The sequence below is a fragment of the Girardinichthys multiradiatus genome, chromosome 15, assembly GCF_021462225.1.
Source record: "Girardinichthys multiradiatus isolate DD_20200921_A chromosome 15, DD_fGirMul_XY1, whole genome shotgun sequence".
Classification (NCBI taxonomy): Eukaryota; Metazoa; Chordata; class Actinopteri; order Cyprinodontiformes; family Goodeidae; genus Girardinichthys; species Girardinichthys multiradiatus.
In genome coordinates, this window is record NC_061808.1 from 32075356 (window position 1) to 32093114 (window position 17759).

The 17759-nt window shown below is 41.4% G+C and overlaps 1 protein-coding gene across 3 annotated transcripts in view; it reads left to right on the forward strand.

Annotated features, from left to right (window-relative positions):
• The window catches only part of disp1 (dispatched homolog 1 (Drosophila)), a 110332-nt gene that overhangs the window by 79347 nt on the left and 13226 nt on the right, over window positions 1–17759 (forward strand). For all 3 annotated transcript variants that reach the window (XM_047388912.1, XM_047388911.1, XM_047388914.1), the window contains 3 exons: window positions 1856–2546; window positions 16864–16893; window positions 17428–17551. In XM_047388912.1, coding sequence (XP_047244868.1) covers window positions 1897–2546; window positions 16864–16893; window positions 17428–17551 — 804 coding nt within the window. In that variant the 5' untranslated portion in view covers window positions 1856–1896. The remainder of the gene's footprint in view (window positions 1–1855; window positions 2547–16863; window positions 16894–17427; window positions 17552–17759) is intronic.

Below are 17759 nucleotides of genomic sequence, written 5' to 3' on the forward strand. Positions count from 1 at the left end.
TTGGGGAAATGAAAAGCAGTGTGTGCACACAGCTCGGACGGTTCTAGTAAACCTGCAAATGGTAGGATTTGACATGGTTATAACAAGAAAACTCTCAAAGATGCTCTAAAATGATACAAGGAGATACAATAAACAAATTGTAAATGACAAAGATCAGGAGAAGAAAGTCATATTTCTGAATGAACACATTAAGAAGGCACCATAGCTATCAGCTACAATCAGCATCATCTGAAGCCTTTTCCAGGTCATTAGCTTCCAGTTATGGCTTTTATCATCTGATGGCATGATAGATAGGTCTGCCCTTCTTTTTCATGCATGAAGAGTTTTTCACATCACGCCATGATGTAAAATCCAGTATGAAATGCTGACATGACTTCTCTGTGGAAATTAAAATCAGGTGTGCTTTAAACCACACAAGCCACCACAGCTGCTATCTTCTACGATTACATTGAACAGCTTTGCTCATTTCATTTCATTTTCATTTTGTTTGTAACCTACTTGTAAAAATTGCAAGACTGGAAATGCCATTGTAAATAAAAAAGGTCAGAATGAACATTATTTTTTATTCTAGGACTTTTGAAGTCAATTTTGTTTTCATTAGATCCACTCTCTAATATTTAGAGAGACAGTAGGACATGACAATAAGCAGGGAAATAAAAATGAATAATAAATATATTTTCTACTGTTTATCTTACAATTTTCCACTCTGAAAATAGAACAACTGTAAGAGGCCATATGTGCTTCAGACTTTGCAATATGTAGAGCAAATGAAGTCCAAATGCCAAGTCACCACCAGTCAGGAGTTCAGCAGAACAAAGACTCTACAAATAGACAGGCAGAGAGACAGTGGCCACATTTCTGCTTAATAAGACATGGCGGGCAAGGCTGAATGGAACGAAACCAAGTTGTAAGGTACATTAAATGTTACATAGCAGCAGTTTGATCAGTACAGTCCCATCATTTTAAAAAGGCAACCAGTCTGATAATACACAAATAGTTTGTTTTACAATATCTATTAGTTGATTGTAATAGGAATTCCTGTAGGAGTGTTTATTGATTTAAAAGCTTCATCATCATCATTCACTGCTTCTTAAATATTAGAGAAACTTGAGGTATAATATTACAAATGTCTTAAAAAATCAATAACCACATCACAGTTTAATAGAATAAATTGGGGTGTTCCACAAGTTCTGTATTGGGACCCAAGTTACTTGTAATTTATTCAAACTATTTTTACAAAGCTGGTGATGCAAAGTTAATTTTATGGTTTTCTCAGTAATTTTGTTTCCATTGTGTGTATCAGCATAGAACCATCTGTAGAAAATGATTTGATTCGAGTCTCAAGTCATGTAGAGTCAAAAGTGAATTGCGTCTAATTGAGGAACCAAAGGGTCCAGTACGAACCAATGTATAATATTAATGGGTTTTTGTTCTGCAGCCAAAATATGGAATCATCTTAATAGTTAGTTGGGGAGGTCTTTTTTGGCATCTGGCACTAGAAGGCTGAAACAAGCTGGCTGGAGGAGCTGCTGCTTTCTCTTTCTCAGTCAAATATGTTTTCTTAAGAAAGATAAGAAAATAGTTTTCACTTTTTCTGCCCATGTCCTAGATAAAGATGAGCCCCAGTGTGATGGTTGTCTCTGTAAACTCTGCAAACACTTTAACAAGGATTGTTTGTCCTATATTTGTGGGCTAAACTTGCCATAGATTTTTATTTTCTCTGCAAGTAGTCGGGTTTGTTTTTGACTTCAGAAAGTTGCTGCTCACAAATATACTCCAACGGTTTCCATGGTTCCACTCAGTTTTTTCTTTGAGATTAATGTTTGTGTTCTGAATGTTTTCTCTGCGTTCTCAGAGAAGTGACGGTGTGGGTGCCAGACCTGCTGGGAAAGGATCATGGCCCTGACTGACTCAAGTGGAGACCCGCTGTCCCTCAGCAACGGAGGACACCATCCTTTAAGTGCCAGTGGAAATGTCCCTTCAAGCAACAGTACAGAGGACAGCAGCAGCCAGGACCCTCTCTCTGCTGCTTCTAGTTGTGACTGCCTCCCAGCTGAGAGAGATGGAGATGTGGAGGTTAGGAATGGAGCCTTGAAGCTGCAGCAGGGATCACACGTCCAGAGAGCAAACAGGCCGGTCCAGAATGGTGGAATGATCAAACTGAATGGCTCTTTGAAGAACCTTCCCCCATCACTAGGTGCTGCTCCATCCTCTGCCATCACGGACTCCCAGAAGCCAAACAGACTTCACCTGACCTCCACCCTGTCACCGACATCTTCCTCTCCACTCTGCTGCCCCCACTGCCACTTTCACTCCACCATGTGCTGCCCCTGTGGACAGCCAGATTGCCCGCCCTTCCAGAGCCCTGCCAGCGGCCCAGTGCCCTGCTCTGGTCCGCACGCAGGTACCGCTTTATCCTGCCCTTGCTGCATCTCCACCTGCACATACTCTCACCCGCTTCCTCATCACCAAGCCTCCCCAACGTCTCTTCATCACCAGTGCTGGCAGGAGCACCTCCAGAGCCAGATACATGCTCCTGGGATCAGGTTGGTGCTTTTTAAGTTTATCTTGTTTTATTTGCTGTTTATTGAATGCAGTCTGGAGAAGGCTGGTATATGATTTTAGTCTTTTTAAGACTTAGATACATATGGAGGAAAAACTGTGTGAAAAATATCTGTATTCACTGTCCTATTGTCCAAATTTTCTACCTACTCGTGCATCCATCCATCTTGCACCATTCTGTTTGTCCATCCATTCCCCTGTTTGTTGATCTTCCTTCCATCCATTTGTTTGTCATCTAGTTGTCCAACAAGTATTCTGTTTGTCTTTTCTCCATCCATCTGTCCTTTTGCCTCCCCGCCAGTTCGCCAGTCCAATATCCATCCATCTCCTTACAATGAGTTGATGTTGCTGATTGTGTACTGAAGGCCTGACAGCTCTAGAAATGCAGTATATTCAGAGTGAATTTAGCTGTTGATGTGACAAAGGTGTAGGAACCCTAATAACAAACCATTAAACATATTCCAGACTGGGCTGCTGAGCCCTAATACTCAATTTCCAGTTAAACACCTCCTGATGACCATGTCTCTTGTAACCCATCCCATGTGGAGTTTCTTTCAGTCAGGATTACTGAAGGAAGTGGTTACAATCATTAGGAAGCCCCCCAAGCGCATCATAGAGAAACTTATTAGACATCATGAGTGCTTCATATTTAATATTTTGGCTTTGTTGACTCTAGCGATCATGATGGTCTTCTTTGAGTTATACAAAGCTTGTGTATTCAACAGGCCCAACAAAGTAATAACAAATAGTTTACACTTTCTTGTTAATTAAATGGAAACCCACATATGAACTGCAGATAGACATGTGGTGAGCATGTCTTCCTGGTCTGAGGTAGGAGTTTGAATACATTTGTTTGGTAAACCCCTGCCCTGCTGATCCTGTTTTAGTGCATCGGTTCTTTCCATTTGCGCCTGAACCACAGGCCCCCGTCCCATATTAACCCCTAATTATTTTAATAATTCCTGTGTTTCCCATCTGCATATTGGATGATAGGCAGTAGTACGGTAACAGACCTTTATCGTTGCCTGAGAACATTTCTTCTTACATCTTAATGTCCCCCCACCCCTCCTCACACACACACCACAAATTTTATTAGAGAGAGGGGCATTGTGGGTGGTGCTAAGAAACGAGGTTTGTGTAGCCACAGCGGGCACATGCCCCAGAACCTGGTGTGCTCACATTAAAGCCTGGGTGGGCAGACAAATGAAAAGTGGTGCTTCCATTCAGATTCATCCTTTGGCCTCTGTGGTTTCTCCTACTCTTTACTTTCTCATTTCCATTTTTGCCCAGTTTTTCTTTCTCTCTACTAACACTAACTCTGTCTTTGTTTACTGCTTTTGCTGTCAGTCTCCCATTTGTTCCTGCTCTCGTCCAAGCTTCACAAGGCACTGACCCTGTCTCAGTAGGGCAGTTTAATCCAGAAACCAGATCTTAACACACACATTTGCATCTTTAAAGAGCTCTTTGGAGGTTAAATATAATCCTACACAGGCATGCAAACCAATAATACATACGTTTATTCTCTTCTTGATAATTGTTGAGTGAACAGTCATAGGTATCAGTTTGATCTGCCAGATTAGTGGAAGGATTACGTGTATGATCACTGCTCTCCTGTGCCTCTGATACACCCTTAGAGGGATGACTTGTAACATTAGCTTTTAGGGAGACCTTTTAATGTGTGTTATGCGCCTGCTCACAGCATCACAAAGCAGTAATCCATTTAACAAGATTAGCCTATGCTTGTTTTCCTAATGTTTCTATTTTGAGAGTGATCAGAAGGGTCTTTATCCATGCATGGAGTAACCCAAATCTTTGGAAAGGTTTAAGCCCAACTCAGCAGCTCAGGTGAATGATTTCAGTTTTTTTTGCCCCTCTGTTTCTGGATGTCTGTTGAAAACATTAAGAGTATTTTTGTTGCTATTGTGAGATTATCTAACACAGGCAATTTATGTGGACCTTGTTATTTATGAGCACACAGAACCAGGGTGTCCTTGGGATGTTAAGAGCTGTTTGGATGCAGACAGTTCACTGTGGACCCAGCAGGTTTAAAGATGTTAGCCAGAGTAGTGGAGAAATGGTTCCACTTCTCTGTTAGCTGAGGAGCTCTTAAGCCGCTGTCTCGGCTGGAGCAAGCAGCTGGTAAAAGTTGGTAATTAGCACCTCATTAATGGTCAATAAGAATTAGCTTTTGGGAGGCAATCAATCATTTGCTGCAGTTGAACAAATGCCCCAAGGATGCAGTCCAAGTGTCAACCTGGAGGTAAGAATGCAAGCCTCAGCCTCAGCTTCACTCTAAGGGTCGTGGCTTGCACATAGAAAAACAGAACCTGAGCCTGAGCTGTGTAACTAAAGAAGAAATATAAAACTAATGATGTGTAGCCTCAGGCCATCTGAAGTTAAATGAACCTGTGCATACCTGCACTGATGACCCTGCCTGAGTTGCCTCTGTGCTCCCTGACACCCAGGAGGGGTCACACTGAGTATTTAACCTTTCCCATTCGGACTTCGCTCTCCTGGGGGTAAATGTTTATGTCCTGTTCACCCACGCCTCCCGCAGCACTCCTGTTATTTTCAATTCAATTCAAAAATACTTTATTAAACCCAAAGGGAAATTAAATGTTGTTGAAGTTTTCTTCAAAGAGCCGTTGTAGATGCTGATGGCTGTGGGCAGGAAGGATCTCCTGTAGCGCTCCGTCTTACAGCAGATCTGAAGAAGCCTCTGACTGAAGACACTCTGTTGTTGTACAACAGTCTCATGAAGAGGATGCTCAGGGTTCTCCATAATGTTCTTCATTTTATTAAGAATCCGTCTTTCCACAATGATCTCCAGAGGTTCCAGAGGAGTCTCCAGAACAGAACCAGCCTTGATTAGCTTTTTAAAGTCCCTGGCTCTGATGCTGCTTCCCCAGCAGATGATGGCAGATAAGAGATCACACTTTCCACAACAGACTTATAGAAGATATGCAGCATCTTGTTGAAAACACTGAAGGCCCTGAGCTTCTGCTCTGTCCCTTGTTGTAAATGGCTTCACAGTTGCACCTCCACTGTAGTCTGTTGTCCAGGTGAACACCGTGGTATTTATACTCCTCCACCACCTCCACTTCTTCTCCTATAATGGAAATAGTGTTTGACCTATTCCCGTTTATGGCAGGCCAGGAGTTCTAGTTGAAATTCATGCCTTCTCAAAAGCAAAAAAACAAAACAAACATTTCTCCCTCCCTGCTGGCACCTTCTCAGGAAAATGTCTGTTTTATTATGTTGACTATGTTTGAATTTTGAAGTTTTGGCTTTGGTTGCCATAATATTACTAAACTGCATACATTCAAGAGCACACCCATGAGCTCTGCCATTTATGTGCTATTTTGCAATTATGTAAATTATGTGACAGTTATTTGGGGGCCAGTTTGTCATATAAGACCAGTTTAACATCTCTACGAGCTGTTTAGCCTCTGTTAAGAAACAACTCTCTGATTTCTGTTTAAGAACTATGACATAAGAAGATATTGGAATATGTTTTTCCTGCTTTACTGCTGTGAATGGTCATTAATTCATCATATTAGGGGCGGGGGTGACATCACCCCACGTTCGAGGGGCAGAGCCCCTTTTCCCTTTAGTGCTACAATGAACAGACCGCTTCAAATCCCACCATTACTGATCACTTTGCCCTTTCACATCAGTGTGGACGATCCACTGAGATCACGGGCCTTTTGAGCTTTCAGCGTATGTTACTCTGCTGATGGAATCAAATTTGCTGTCCAAATGATTTCAGTGTTTTAAATACAAGCAAAGTTGTTGCGCAGTGTCCTCTGCATGTTACTATATGTGTCAGATAATATGCTGCTGGGCACTCCACCCGTGGGTCAGTTTCAATCCGTCCTCCCATTCTGGGTCAGCACCTGCCAGTCGATTGCAGGAAATAATAAACACGTAGAGATCGTGGAACGAAATAATGAGCTGCCATGCCAGGTTTTACTCCTAATTTTAAAACAAACTAAATAATGAGTGCGTTAAATTGTTAAATAGGGTTACCATCTGAAATGAGTGATTAGCATAATTAGTGTGCTCAGCTATTTCTGTTCATATTCTCCTTCCTTGACAAAGCTTGAAAGCTCAAAAGGATCAAAGTACTCCATTAAGCCTTCCTGTTATCTGCTAAAAGTATTGCTCTCTCACAGCCCGAACGAACCACAGATGCGTCTCAACATGCCATATAAAATACAGTTTCCTTTTAATTAGCTTCTTGTGTTCCTGTGCTTCCTCTAGCTTTATTTTTAAATTCCTCACTGATGCTGTGAGTGGCTAACTTTGAGTCGTAGTAGTGCTTAACAAAGTCTGTTCATTGATAAGAAAAAGATATGTATTTCATTTTGTTTTTGTTTTGTCTAGTTTCGATCAGCAGTCAGGGCTGATCATGCTGAACAGTGGTCTGGTTCCATTCCCCTTCTCTTGAGTTCATTTAAAGGAAAAGTCTGGTGTGTCTGCCTCCTTACCTGTTTTGTTTGCTTCTTTTCACAAGGAATGGGTTTATTGCCTGACTCACATGTTGTAAAAGTCAGCTGAAACAAGAGGACCCCATCTGATAAAACCGTTGTGAGTGTATTTATGTGTATATTTTGAGACACCAGGGGCAAGTCGAAGGCCTCTGTGGTGGATAGGGAGGAGATGTACAGACATCCTGCAGGTTTCCTCCTCCCTTCCTCTCTGTTCTGTAGGAGAACTACAAGGTTAGCCAGGGATACATGTGAATGTATCTTTATGTTTGTTTAAGGAAGAGACAAGTAGGAAAGCTCCATAGAACAAAACCCTGGTTTCCAAAGACTTAATGGTCGCAGATACGTCAGGCTGACAGTCGCAGTGAACTTTGTAAGAAGCTTTTCCGTCTCTTAGGTGGAGCTTTGGTGTAGCTCTGTAGTCGTCCGGTTTACAGCTGGTAACATCTGCTTCTTGACTTCCGCCTTTGGGTGGAACCTGTAATATGGTTCCTCGTGTGCATCATGTTTTAAATTATACCCTTTTAGTTTAACACAGAGGGAACGTGGAGTGGCTCTTGTCCAAATAAATCTTGCTTTAATGTAGAGGGTGCAGGATGCCGTGTGTACCAGAAATGGTCCGGGTGTCACACTTACACGCTAAAAAGTAGTTTTTTAAAGCAGGTCATAAAATAACATTTGGATAATTGAGTTTCGGGTTCATTAAGATAGAATCTTCTATCTCTACATCGTGATGCGCCAAAAAATAGATTTCATCCTCCACACCTGTTGGTCAGCTTTGGCTGTGGCGAGGCTTCCTAAAGTCATTTTTACTAAAGTATTAGCTGCCATCTTCTTTGTTTTGTTAAATAAATTATTATTGATTAAGTGTGAATGAAGCCAAAGCATCCATCAATTCCTTTGGGTTTCTGCATTTCACCACTATCACAGTGGTGCTCCAAGGTCTTAAATCGCTCAGTATCTTGTCCTCAGAAGACCCAGAGTCCGACAGGAAGAACCAACATGAGAACCCCAGGGGGAAACACACTGATCGTGTTCTAAGGCTACGTTCACACTGCAGGCAAATGCAGTCCAAATCAGATTTTTTCTTTTATTTTTTTTCACCTCCAAAAAATCTGAATTGTGCCACTTCCATATGTGGTACTAAATGGGATACGTATCCGCATTTCATCCCATGTTCACAGCGTTATCCTGGCTCCGACTACACATCCACACACACTTCTCTACAGAAGTAGCAGTCACTGCTCCACAAAAGGCCATTGTTAAGAGTTGGGCTCTCTTCTTTCTTACCTTTCTTTGTCTTGTTATGATGTGGTTGTAATATTGTCGGCTCCCATTGCTCAACAACTTAATAATAACATTTTTACTTTCATAAACAGTAAGCTGCTGTGTGACGTCTATATTTTCCATCTGTGCATGCAGGTCGCTTTGGGGTTGCGAACCTTTCAGACTGATGTCTGATGGCAGTCGCAGTTAAATATTAGTGTGAACCGCCACGCCAAATAAATCATATTTCAGCAAACAATCGGAATTGATCATTAAGATAGTGCGAACGTAGCCTTAATGTGTGCTGAGAGAAAACTTTTAACCTTTTTCTACCTCATAAATGAGTGAGTCCAGAGATCATCTTACTTAACTTGGGTCTGGAAGGAGCTTGTTTCTACAAGGTCTATCTTTTTTTATGTGTGCTGGCAAATTCATGTAGGATAAAGATTTATTAGCCACACATGAGAAACCCATCAGTAGCTAAATTGTCTGTCAGAAGAAAACGTTACCTTTGCCTAGACTTGCGCCTAGCTCTTGGTTTACAGAAACCTGCCTGTGTAATGATAAATGACTCATGGAGCTTTGAAATGGTTTGGGCTTTAAAAGGGGGAATTCACAGAAATGCATTGTAATACAACAACCTTTGTTTCTGAGGGTGTGTAATGCCGTTCTTTAAAGCAGCTCTTCAGTGTAAGTTTGTTTAACAGTGACCTCGTTTGGTCATGAACAAAGAAGCTGTAGAAATCAACTCCATATGACAGAAGACAACACAAAAAAAACACACATCTCTCACATAGGAATTACCCACACAGTTTATATAGTGACTTCCAAAAGTATTCACACCCCTCAAGCGTTTCTCTATTTTTCCCACATTTAAACCAAAAAACTCACTGTATTTAATTGGGGATTATATGTGACAGATCCACCCATCTTCCCATCAAGTCAGACCAGCTTCATTGCCACTGATGTGCAGACGATAATATTCTGCCACACACAGTTTTACATGTTGGCCAAAAGTTACATTTTGGTCTCATCTGACCAGACCAGACTTCTTCCACTTGTTTGATGTGTATATGAATACTTTTGCAAGGCCTTGTATGTGAGGTCACGGTACACACATCCTTATGTAGGTTCATGATGTGAGGTTCATAGCGAAGAGAACACAAAATATGGAAAAGTTTAAAATGTTAGTGTCCATGGAGGCACAGTTATAGTTTGAATCTATGATGGAGAGATATAAGGGGGGAAGGAGCCCCGATGAAGATGTCACACAGAATGACAGCCTGCAGCCATTGGCTACAGTCCTCAAATCCTGACTGGAATCTGTGAGCGCCAGTATTTCACCTCCAGGAATTCAAGGCAGTGGCAGGTGCAGACAGAAACGTCCAGGCTCATCAGTGGCTTCAGTCGTCCCAGAGGAGTCCATAAACACACACACACACACACACTCTTGTTTTGCTATATGTAGTGAGGACCATCTGTTGACTCCCATTGACTTCCATTGATTTTCAGTCATTTTCAACCCTTTCTATGCCCTAACCCTGACAATAACCCTAAACCTAACCATTACCAGTTCATGCCTAACCCTAACCTTAACCTAAACTCAATTCACATCTTTGTCCTAAACCTAACCGTTAGCAAAATAGGTCGTGAGGACCAGCAAAATGTCCTCACTTTGGTACAAACGGTCCTCAATTTGATGGTGAAATCGGGAAAATGGTTCTCACTGTGATGCCAAGACAGGAACACACACACACACACACACACACACACACCAACATGGAAACTATGCTGCTATGAGCTTTTTCAGCATTTAGTGGCTGTAGGAAACTGCCTGCAGAGGTCGTTAAATTACACAAAATTCAAAGATGGCCGACATTTGTCAGAAGCACAAGCCTACTAGTTGAAGCAGAGTTTCTGATGCCGTTGCTTTCTACATTTGGTGGGTTTCCTCAGTGGGATGATGAGATGAGGGGTTCGCCTGAGTGTTTAAAGAGCTCAGACCCGTTGTGTTTTATTAGAGGCCTGTTAGAAACGTGACACCCTATGAATCACTGTTGCTGTTGAGACTACTGACCAGGTTTTGCACCTTAACCTTTAGTTTAAATCTATTAAAACACTATTGAACTAGTTTTAGATTTAATGGGCATTCAGGAAATCAACAACTCTTATTGGTCATATTTGAATAAATGATGTTGAAGCGTAAATCTTTCCACCATTTTCTGTACTAATATACAGCTGAGGTTATTTTATATGTAGTTCAGCCTGTGAAAAACTGGGTTTAAAGGTCTATTGGAACTTTTTTGCTTTACTGTAACAAAGAACTGTAACTGTAATGTACAGTTGAAATGAGGGGATCACATTCACTCATTGGGATAAATGTCTAATTTTGTGCTATTAGTGAGGCATTTCTATGCCTTTTTTAGGGTCAGTCACATGTTGTAATTTACTGTTGATGTTGTCTAATCAACACAGGCCTAAATACGTATATACAAGCACATCCACTAAAATTCAGTTAAAAGTCCCTTAGAAGGTTGCAGAAAAAACAAACACTTAGTAGTCTTCAATAAACTCGTAGCATTATCCTGGCTTAATAGTTGACCACTCCTGATGCAGATAGGAGGATACTGGGAGAGGTATAACGCTGTGTGGTTTTCTGGCACAGGTCCAGCATTGCCCCAGAATTGTCCATACATTTTCAACAGGACTAAAGTTGGGTATGTGTCCAATTCATTTGACATGTCTGTGATGGCGGCAGCAAACTTCAGTCAAGCTTGAAAGTGTTGATTATGGAGATTGGTACGCTACTGTTTTAAATTTAAAACTTAATTCACTGGTGCACCTGCAGCTTATGACCCAGTATAGCCTTGGTGGTTTGTGGTTGCTCTGGATCATCCTAACTAATTCTCCTCCGTGGTGGCTGTCATTGTCACCTTGGTGAAGACCTCATCACCTGATGGAGGCAAAGTGGATGATAGAAGGCTCCAGCTTGGATCAGATGGTTAATACTGGAAGTTCCAACAGGACAATGATCCCAAACACATCAAAACTGAATTTGGAATGGATAAAGCAGGAAAACATCTGTAAGTTCAACTTAAAACCAGATGTCTTCCAGGGAACCAACAAATAAACGGGTTGGTTGGTTTCCTGGGTCAACACCTGTCAGTTGGTCGCAGTGTATTTTCAGCTTGCTGAGGGACATGTATGCAAATCTTACTGTAGGTGTATGTACAGTGCCTTGCGGAACTATTCGGTCCCCTTGAACATTTCAACCTCGTGCCACATTTCAGGCTTCAAACATAAAGATATAAAATTCTATTTTTTTGTGAAGAATCAACAACAAGTGGGACACATTCATGAAGTGGAATGAAATTTATTGGATGTGTCAAACTTTTTTAACAAATAAAAAACTGAAAAGTGGGGCATCCAATATTATTCGGCCCTCTTGCGTTAATACTTTGTAGCGCCACCCTTTGCTGCAATTACAGCTGCAAGTCGCTTGGGGTTTGTCTCTATCAGTTTTGCACATCGAGAGACTGAAATTCTTGCCCATTATTCTTGCAAAACAGCTGGAGCTCAGTGAGGTTGGATGGAGAGCGTTCATGAACAGCAGTCTTCAGCTCTTTCCACAGATTCTCAATTGGATTCAGGTCTGGACTTTGACTTGGCCATTCCAACACCAGGATATGTTTATTTGTGAACCATTCCATTGTAGATTTGGCTTTATGTTTTGGATCATTGTCTTGTTGGAAGATAAATCTCCATCCCAGTCTCAGGTCTCTTGCAGACTCCCAACAGGTTGTCTTCCAGAATGGTCCTGTATTTGGCCCCATCCATCTTCCCATCAATTTTGACCATCTTCCCTGTCCCTGCTGACGAAAAGCAGGCCCAAACCATGATGCTGCCACCACCATGTTTGACAGTGGGGATGGTGTGTTCAGGGTGATAAGCTGTGTTGCTTTTACACCAAACATATCGTTTTGCGTTGTGGCCAAACAGTTTGATTTAGGTTTCATCTGACCAGAGCACCTTCTTCCACATGTTTGGTGTGTCTCCCAGGTGGCTTGTGGCAAACTTTAAACGAGACTTTTTATGGATATCTTTGAGAAATGGCTTTCTTCTTGCCACTCTTCCATAAAGGCCAGATTTGTGCAGTGTATGACTGATTGTTGTCCTATGAACAGACTCTCCCACCTCAGCTCTAGATCTCTGCAGTTCATCCAGAGTGATCATGGGCCTCTTGGCTGCATCTCTGATCAGTCTTCTCCTTGTTCGAGATGAAAGTTTAGAGGGACGGCCAGGTCTTGGTAGATTTGCAGTGGTCTGATACTCCTTCCATTTCAATATGATTGCTTGCACATTGCTCCTTGGGATGTTTAAAGCTTGGGAAATTTTTTTGTATCCAAATCCGGCTTTAAACGTCTCCACAACAGTATCTCGGACCTGCCTGGTGTGTTCCTTGGTCTTCATGATGCTCTCTGCGCTTTGAACAGAACCCTGAGACTATCACAGAGCAGGTGCATTTATACGGAGACTTGATTACACACAGCTGGATTCTATTTATCATCATCAGTCATTTGGGACAACATTGGATCATTCAGAGATCCTCACTGAACTTCTGGAGTGAGTTTGCTGCACTGAAAGTAAAGGGGCCGAATAATATTGCACGCCCCACTTTTCAGTTTTTTATTTGTTAAAAAAGTTTGACAAATCCAATAAATTTCATTCCACTTCATGATTGTGTTCCACTTGTTGTTGATTCTTCACAAAATATTAGAATTTTATATCTTTATGTTTGAAGCCTGAAATGTGGCAAGAAGTTGAAAAGTTCAAGGGGGCCGAGTACTTTCACAAGGCTCTGTAGATGTTTGAGTGGGTATGTATAATTCTGAGGCTGTGTGGATTTGAGATAATCCATAATACACTTCAACCTGTGTGCCAAATTCTTGTTTTTCAAATTAACTAAATGAATTTATGTGGTGTATAATAACCCCACCCTGGTCAAAGAACTGTTCAGATAAATTATTAACAGCTCAGATTAATATGACACTGATGCCCATAATGAATTTATGAGCGTCAGATTGGATTTCACTGTCATTTTATTGTCATCTAATGTTTCATCCAGCCTCTCCCTGACCAGCTTTAACCACAGCTCCTTAGATAAAGACACACCTTAAGACTTGCTTATGGAAGAGCACCTTCTTGCAAATCAGTTTTTCCTGGACATATATTGGTCAAACAGTATTTTTGGTTAAAATATCTATATAATGTTTGTTATGTGACTTGAAGATGCCTTCCTGTTATTCACAGAGTGATAAGAATGTCAGTATTACTCAGATGCTGACTGTAGCTCAGGATCATAGAGTTGAGCATCGTGAAGCAGCAGCTCGGTCTCCTTTGCTCCCATTCGCTCCTCTGTTTCTCCGCTCTGTCAGCGCAGTGCTGAGTGAGCAGCTGGTGGTCTGTGTTTACCTTATTAATTAGCCCAGTGATCCAGAAACACTCTCCTCCTGGTAAACAGAATGACAGTGAAAGGAGAGAGGAAGAGGAAGTCTGGACGGAGGGGCAGAGTCTAGAGTTAAGGTCTGCTTTAGAGGCGTTGCGAGTGAAGGTCAGAGCGTCTCAGAGCAAATCCGACACGGTGGCTTGTCGTCCTTCAGATTTCAGAGCCTCATCAGTCAACACCAGCTCTTTGTTTCTCACCACCATCCTCCCCCATTACCTACCTTCTCCTTTTTTACACCTTTTCTTTGTTTTTTAGCTATGCCAAGTACCATACTGTATGTTTCATTTTATCACATATTACTCCACAAACCGCACACATACAAAATTAAATCAAATACGGCACATTGCTGTCGACTCAAAGGTTTCTTGATCAGTCTATACGTTTTTCCAGTTGGCTGAAACAAGTTGACATTGGGAGTGTTACACATCGAAATTCAAAACAGACCTTAAGCAGAGAAATAGATAGGCCTGACAGTGCTGCTCTGAATCCATTCCAGGTATTTTTTCTCCTCCCTGTTGGGCCATATCTGTGTTCTGAGGTCTGCAGTTCAAGGCCATACAAGGAAGTCAAACAACTGTGCACAATGAAAAGATTACATTCGCAACAGACTTTATGCATAGCCATCAGTTCAAAGGCAAGCAAGGCTCTAGGGATCTTATTCAGAGATGCGCCCATTAACAGACTAGGAATTGGAATCAGACATCTTTTCCTTAGTCGGCTCTTTCCAGCGATCAGCAGGTCAAATACAGAAAAATCAAATTTTTCCTCTAACAGCCTGTGTTGTGATGCACTTTTTTCTAGTGTTGAGGTTAGGAGCATATGTTTGGATGTAAAAATAGAGATGGTCTTGTAACTTCTTTGTTTTCTGTGCTATCAATGATCCTGCAGCATATTATTATGTTTTATTATCATTGGAGAAAAAATGGTGGTGGTCTAATTGGAATCAGCAGGTCAGACCTCAAAGAAAACCAGACACCAGATTCTACCAGGAAAAGCCAAATTAGTTTTATTGTTGGTTAAAATCATCTTGTCACTCTGGAAGAAGGTTGGACATGTTTACAAGAGGTTATTGGCTGAATGTTCATGAACCTGAAGGTAAACATAGAAGATTTGTAAAGAGTGAGCCGTTTGTGTCTTGGTGTTATCGTGTTCGTAGATTGTGGTTTGAGGCACTTGACATCTGTCTGTAATGCCACACTGCTTGATGTATGTCTTTTTACATAAATCCCAACATGGATGTCCATTCACTGTGTTGTTGCCCAAACTGGCTGACATCTGGACTCTTAGACCTTTATCATGAGAGCTTTAAGGTAATGTCAGTTACCCAACAGTATAAAGGCTGATGTTTTATGTGGTGGACAAAGAAAATGTTTTATCCCAGATCCCTTATCTCCTGGTGGCCCACTATGATCAGGTCAAATCGGATTTTCCCACTTCCTCTACCACACACACATACACACCCCTTTTCCACCCTGCTGCCAGCATACCGGACGCACACACACATGCCTTCCGTTGACGAGAAGTCCAGATAAATCCTACGTCATGAAGGGCTATTAGAGACAGTAGTAGATAATAAGGTTTCACTAATGCTGTACATTGGGAGTATATGCTCTGTGTTGATTGAATTGGAAGGTTTATTGTACCTTACAAGAGTATTTGTACCTCTGAAACTTTTTCAGAATTTATTTCATCATAACCACAAACATAAATGTTGAGATTTTATGCAGTAGACCAAAGTATATGAAGTGGTGCATAATTAAGTAAAAGGAAAATGGTTTCCAAAATGGAAATCAGCTGTCTTAACTCTGATGCCCCAAAGCAAAATCCATTGCAACCAATTGTCATCAAAAGTGTATTTAGTAAATAGAATCCGTCTGTGTGTTATTTAGTCTCAGTATTAATACAATACCCTGTAAACGCATATTACGCTGTAGTTCTATCTGCCAGTCTTTCAGGGTAAGTCTCTACCTGTTTTGCAGATGTAGAGACTGAAGGTTTTCCTTATTGTTCTTTCTAAAATGGCTGAGGCCCGATCCAATCCAATTGGATGAAGAGCATTAGGGAGAATCAGTTTTCCACGTCTTGACACAGATTCTCAATGGGATTTAGTGCTGGGCTTTGACTGGGTCATTCTAACATATGAATATGCTTCAATGTAAACCATTCCACTGTGGTTAATGCTGTATGTTTAGGGTCGTTGTCCTGCTGGAAGGTCAACCTCGAGTCCCAGTCTCAGGTGTTCTGCAGCGATAAACAGGTTTTCATCTTCACCTCAAATCTTCTAATTGATCTAATCTGTCTAGAGAACTTTCTTCCACATCTTTGCGGTGTGAATGACTAGTTTGGGAAATAGTTTTTACACTATATATGAGGGGATGATGCATATGTCCTTGTAGATTCAGTTTGACATTTAGGTCTGTGTTGGGTTCAGACACAATTTAGTTTGAGCAAGGCAAAGTTTTTTAGATCTACAGCTATTTAGAGGTGCCTAGCCAGAGTGTCGACTTAAATCTGATGGAGAATCTGTTGAGGGAGCCAAAGATTACAGTGATGCCTAGGAGGTCTTCCAGCATCAGACTTGGAGCTCATCACCGAAGATAAATAGTCAAAACACCAGTGGAAACATGCAGAAAGCTGGTTGCCAATTCTTAGGAGGGCCTGATTGCTGTAATGTCAAGAAATATTTTCCTGCTGATTACAGAGAGACAATCAGAGACTTTACTGTAAATATAAATCTGCAGGGGGTTTTGAATAATTCTGGGCTTACCTGCATATCAGTTCATAGCGTAAATGTCTGTAACCTAAGTGTCTTCATGTGAGGTGTCTGTATATTGGTAACATCAGCTGAACGGGGCAGTGTCAGCTCTAACGTTGCTCTAATGTTGTCCAGAACCCAAGCCGTGTGCTGAAACAGACTTCAGATGCTGAGGACAATCTGTCCACTTTCGTTTATGAAGTCTCCACAGGTCTGCTTTTGATTGGCTGTTGCTTTGACTTCAGGATGTAAACTTGATTTATCTCTGTCTTTCTGTTTTTCAGCCCTGCAAGGCCCTTTCGATTCCCCAAAAGGTAAGACCTGCCAAAAACTGTTTCTTCTCGGTCAATGTTCTGGTTTGCGAAACTCTCCTCCTCCCCTTCTCTCCCCTACCCTTCTCTCCTTTGGTCCTGTCATCCATCCATCACTGCTGTTCTGGAGCCATCATTCCTCAGCAGTGACTCATGAGAGTTGGAGAAGGGAGTAGTATTTCTCCCTTTACCTGGCCTCCACTAACCAGCAGCTTGGATCACATGCATAACATGAAGAGAGTTTAGAAGAGACAACTCGTGTTTTACTGGCGGTTGAGAGGAATGGGTGGAGACTTTCCAAAAATTTGGATTCTTTTTCTAAAAAATAGTGCTTCAAATAAAGCCAAGGCAGAGGTTTTTGACTGAATTCTCTTCTCATCTCTTTACCTGAGTATAAAAATCATAAAATGACTTTTAAATATATAAGATCCATTTATTTTTATGGGCTACCTCCATCTAAGCTTCTGTTCCTTTGTCTCATCTAAGCTCCACAGTAGGCTGGATGCTCTCTGATTCAGATTTCTGTCATGTTTCCAGCTACTCTGAGCTGATAGCTGATTGGCCAGTGGTTGTGCTCGGAGTGTGTACGGTGCTTATCGTTATTTGTGCCCTGGTGGGAGTTCTGGTGCCTGACCTGCCTGATTTCTCTGACCCACTGCTGGTGAGTACAGACTCATGATGTTCTCCTTTTTAGAAAGTATGTTGGCTGTATTTTTTTGGGATTCAGTTGATATGGTCAAAATAAAAAATGGTTTGGAATTTTTCTGGGAATTTTTCTGTCTGCTCATCTCTGTTGATGTTATTTCAGTATTTCAAGAATCAGCGTTCTTTGATTTTCAAAGGTTGTTTTGCTAATAGTTTTTTCTTTG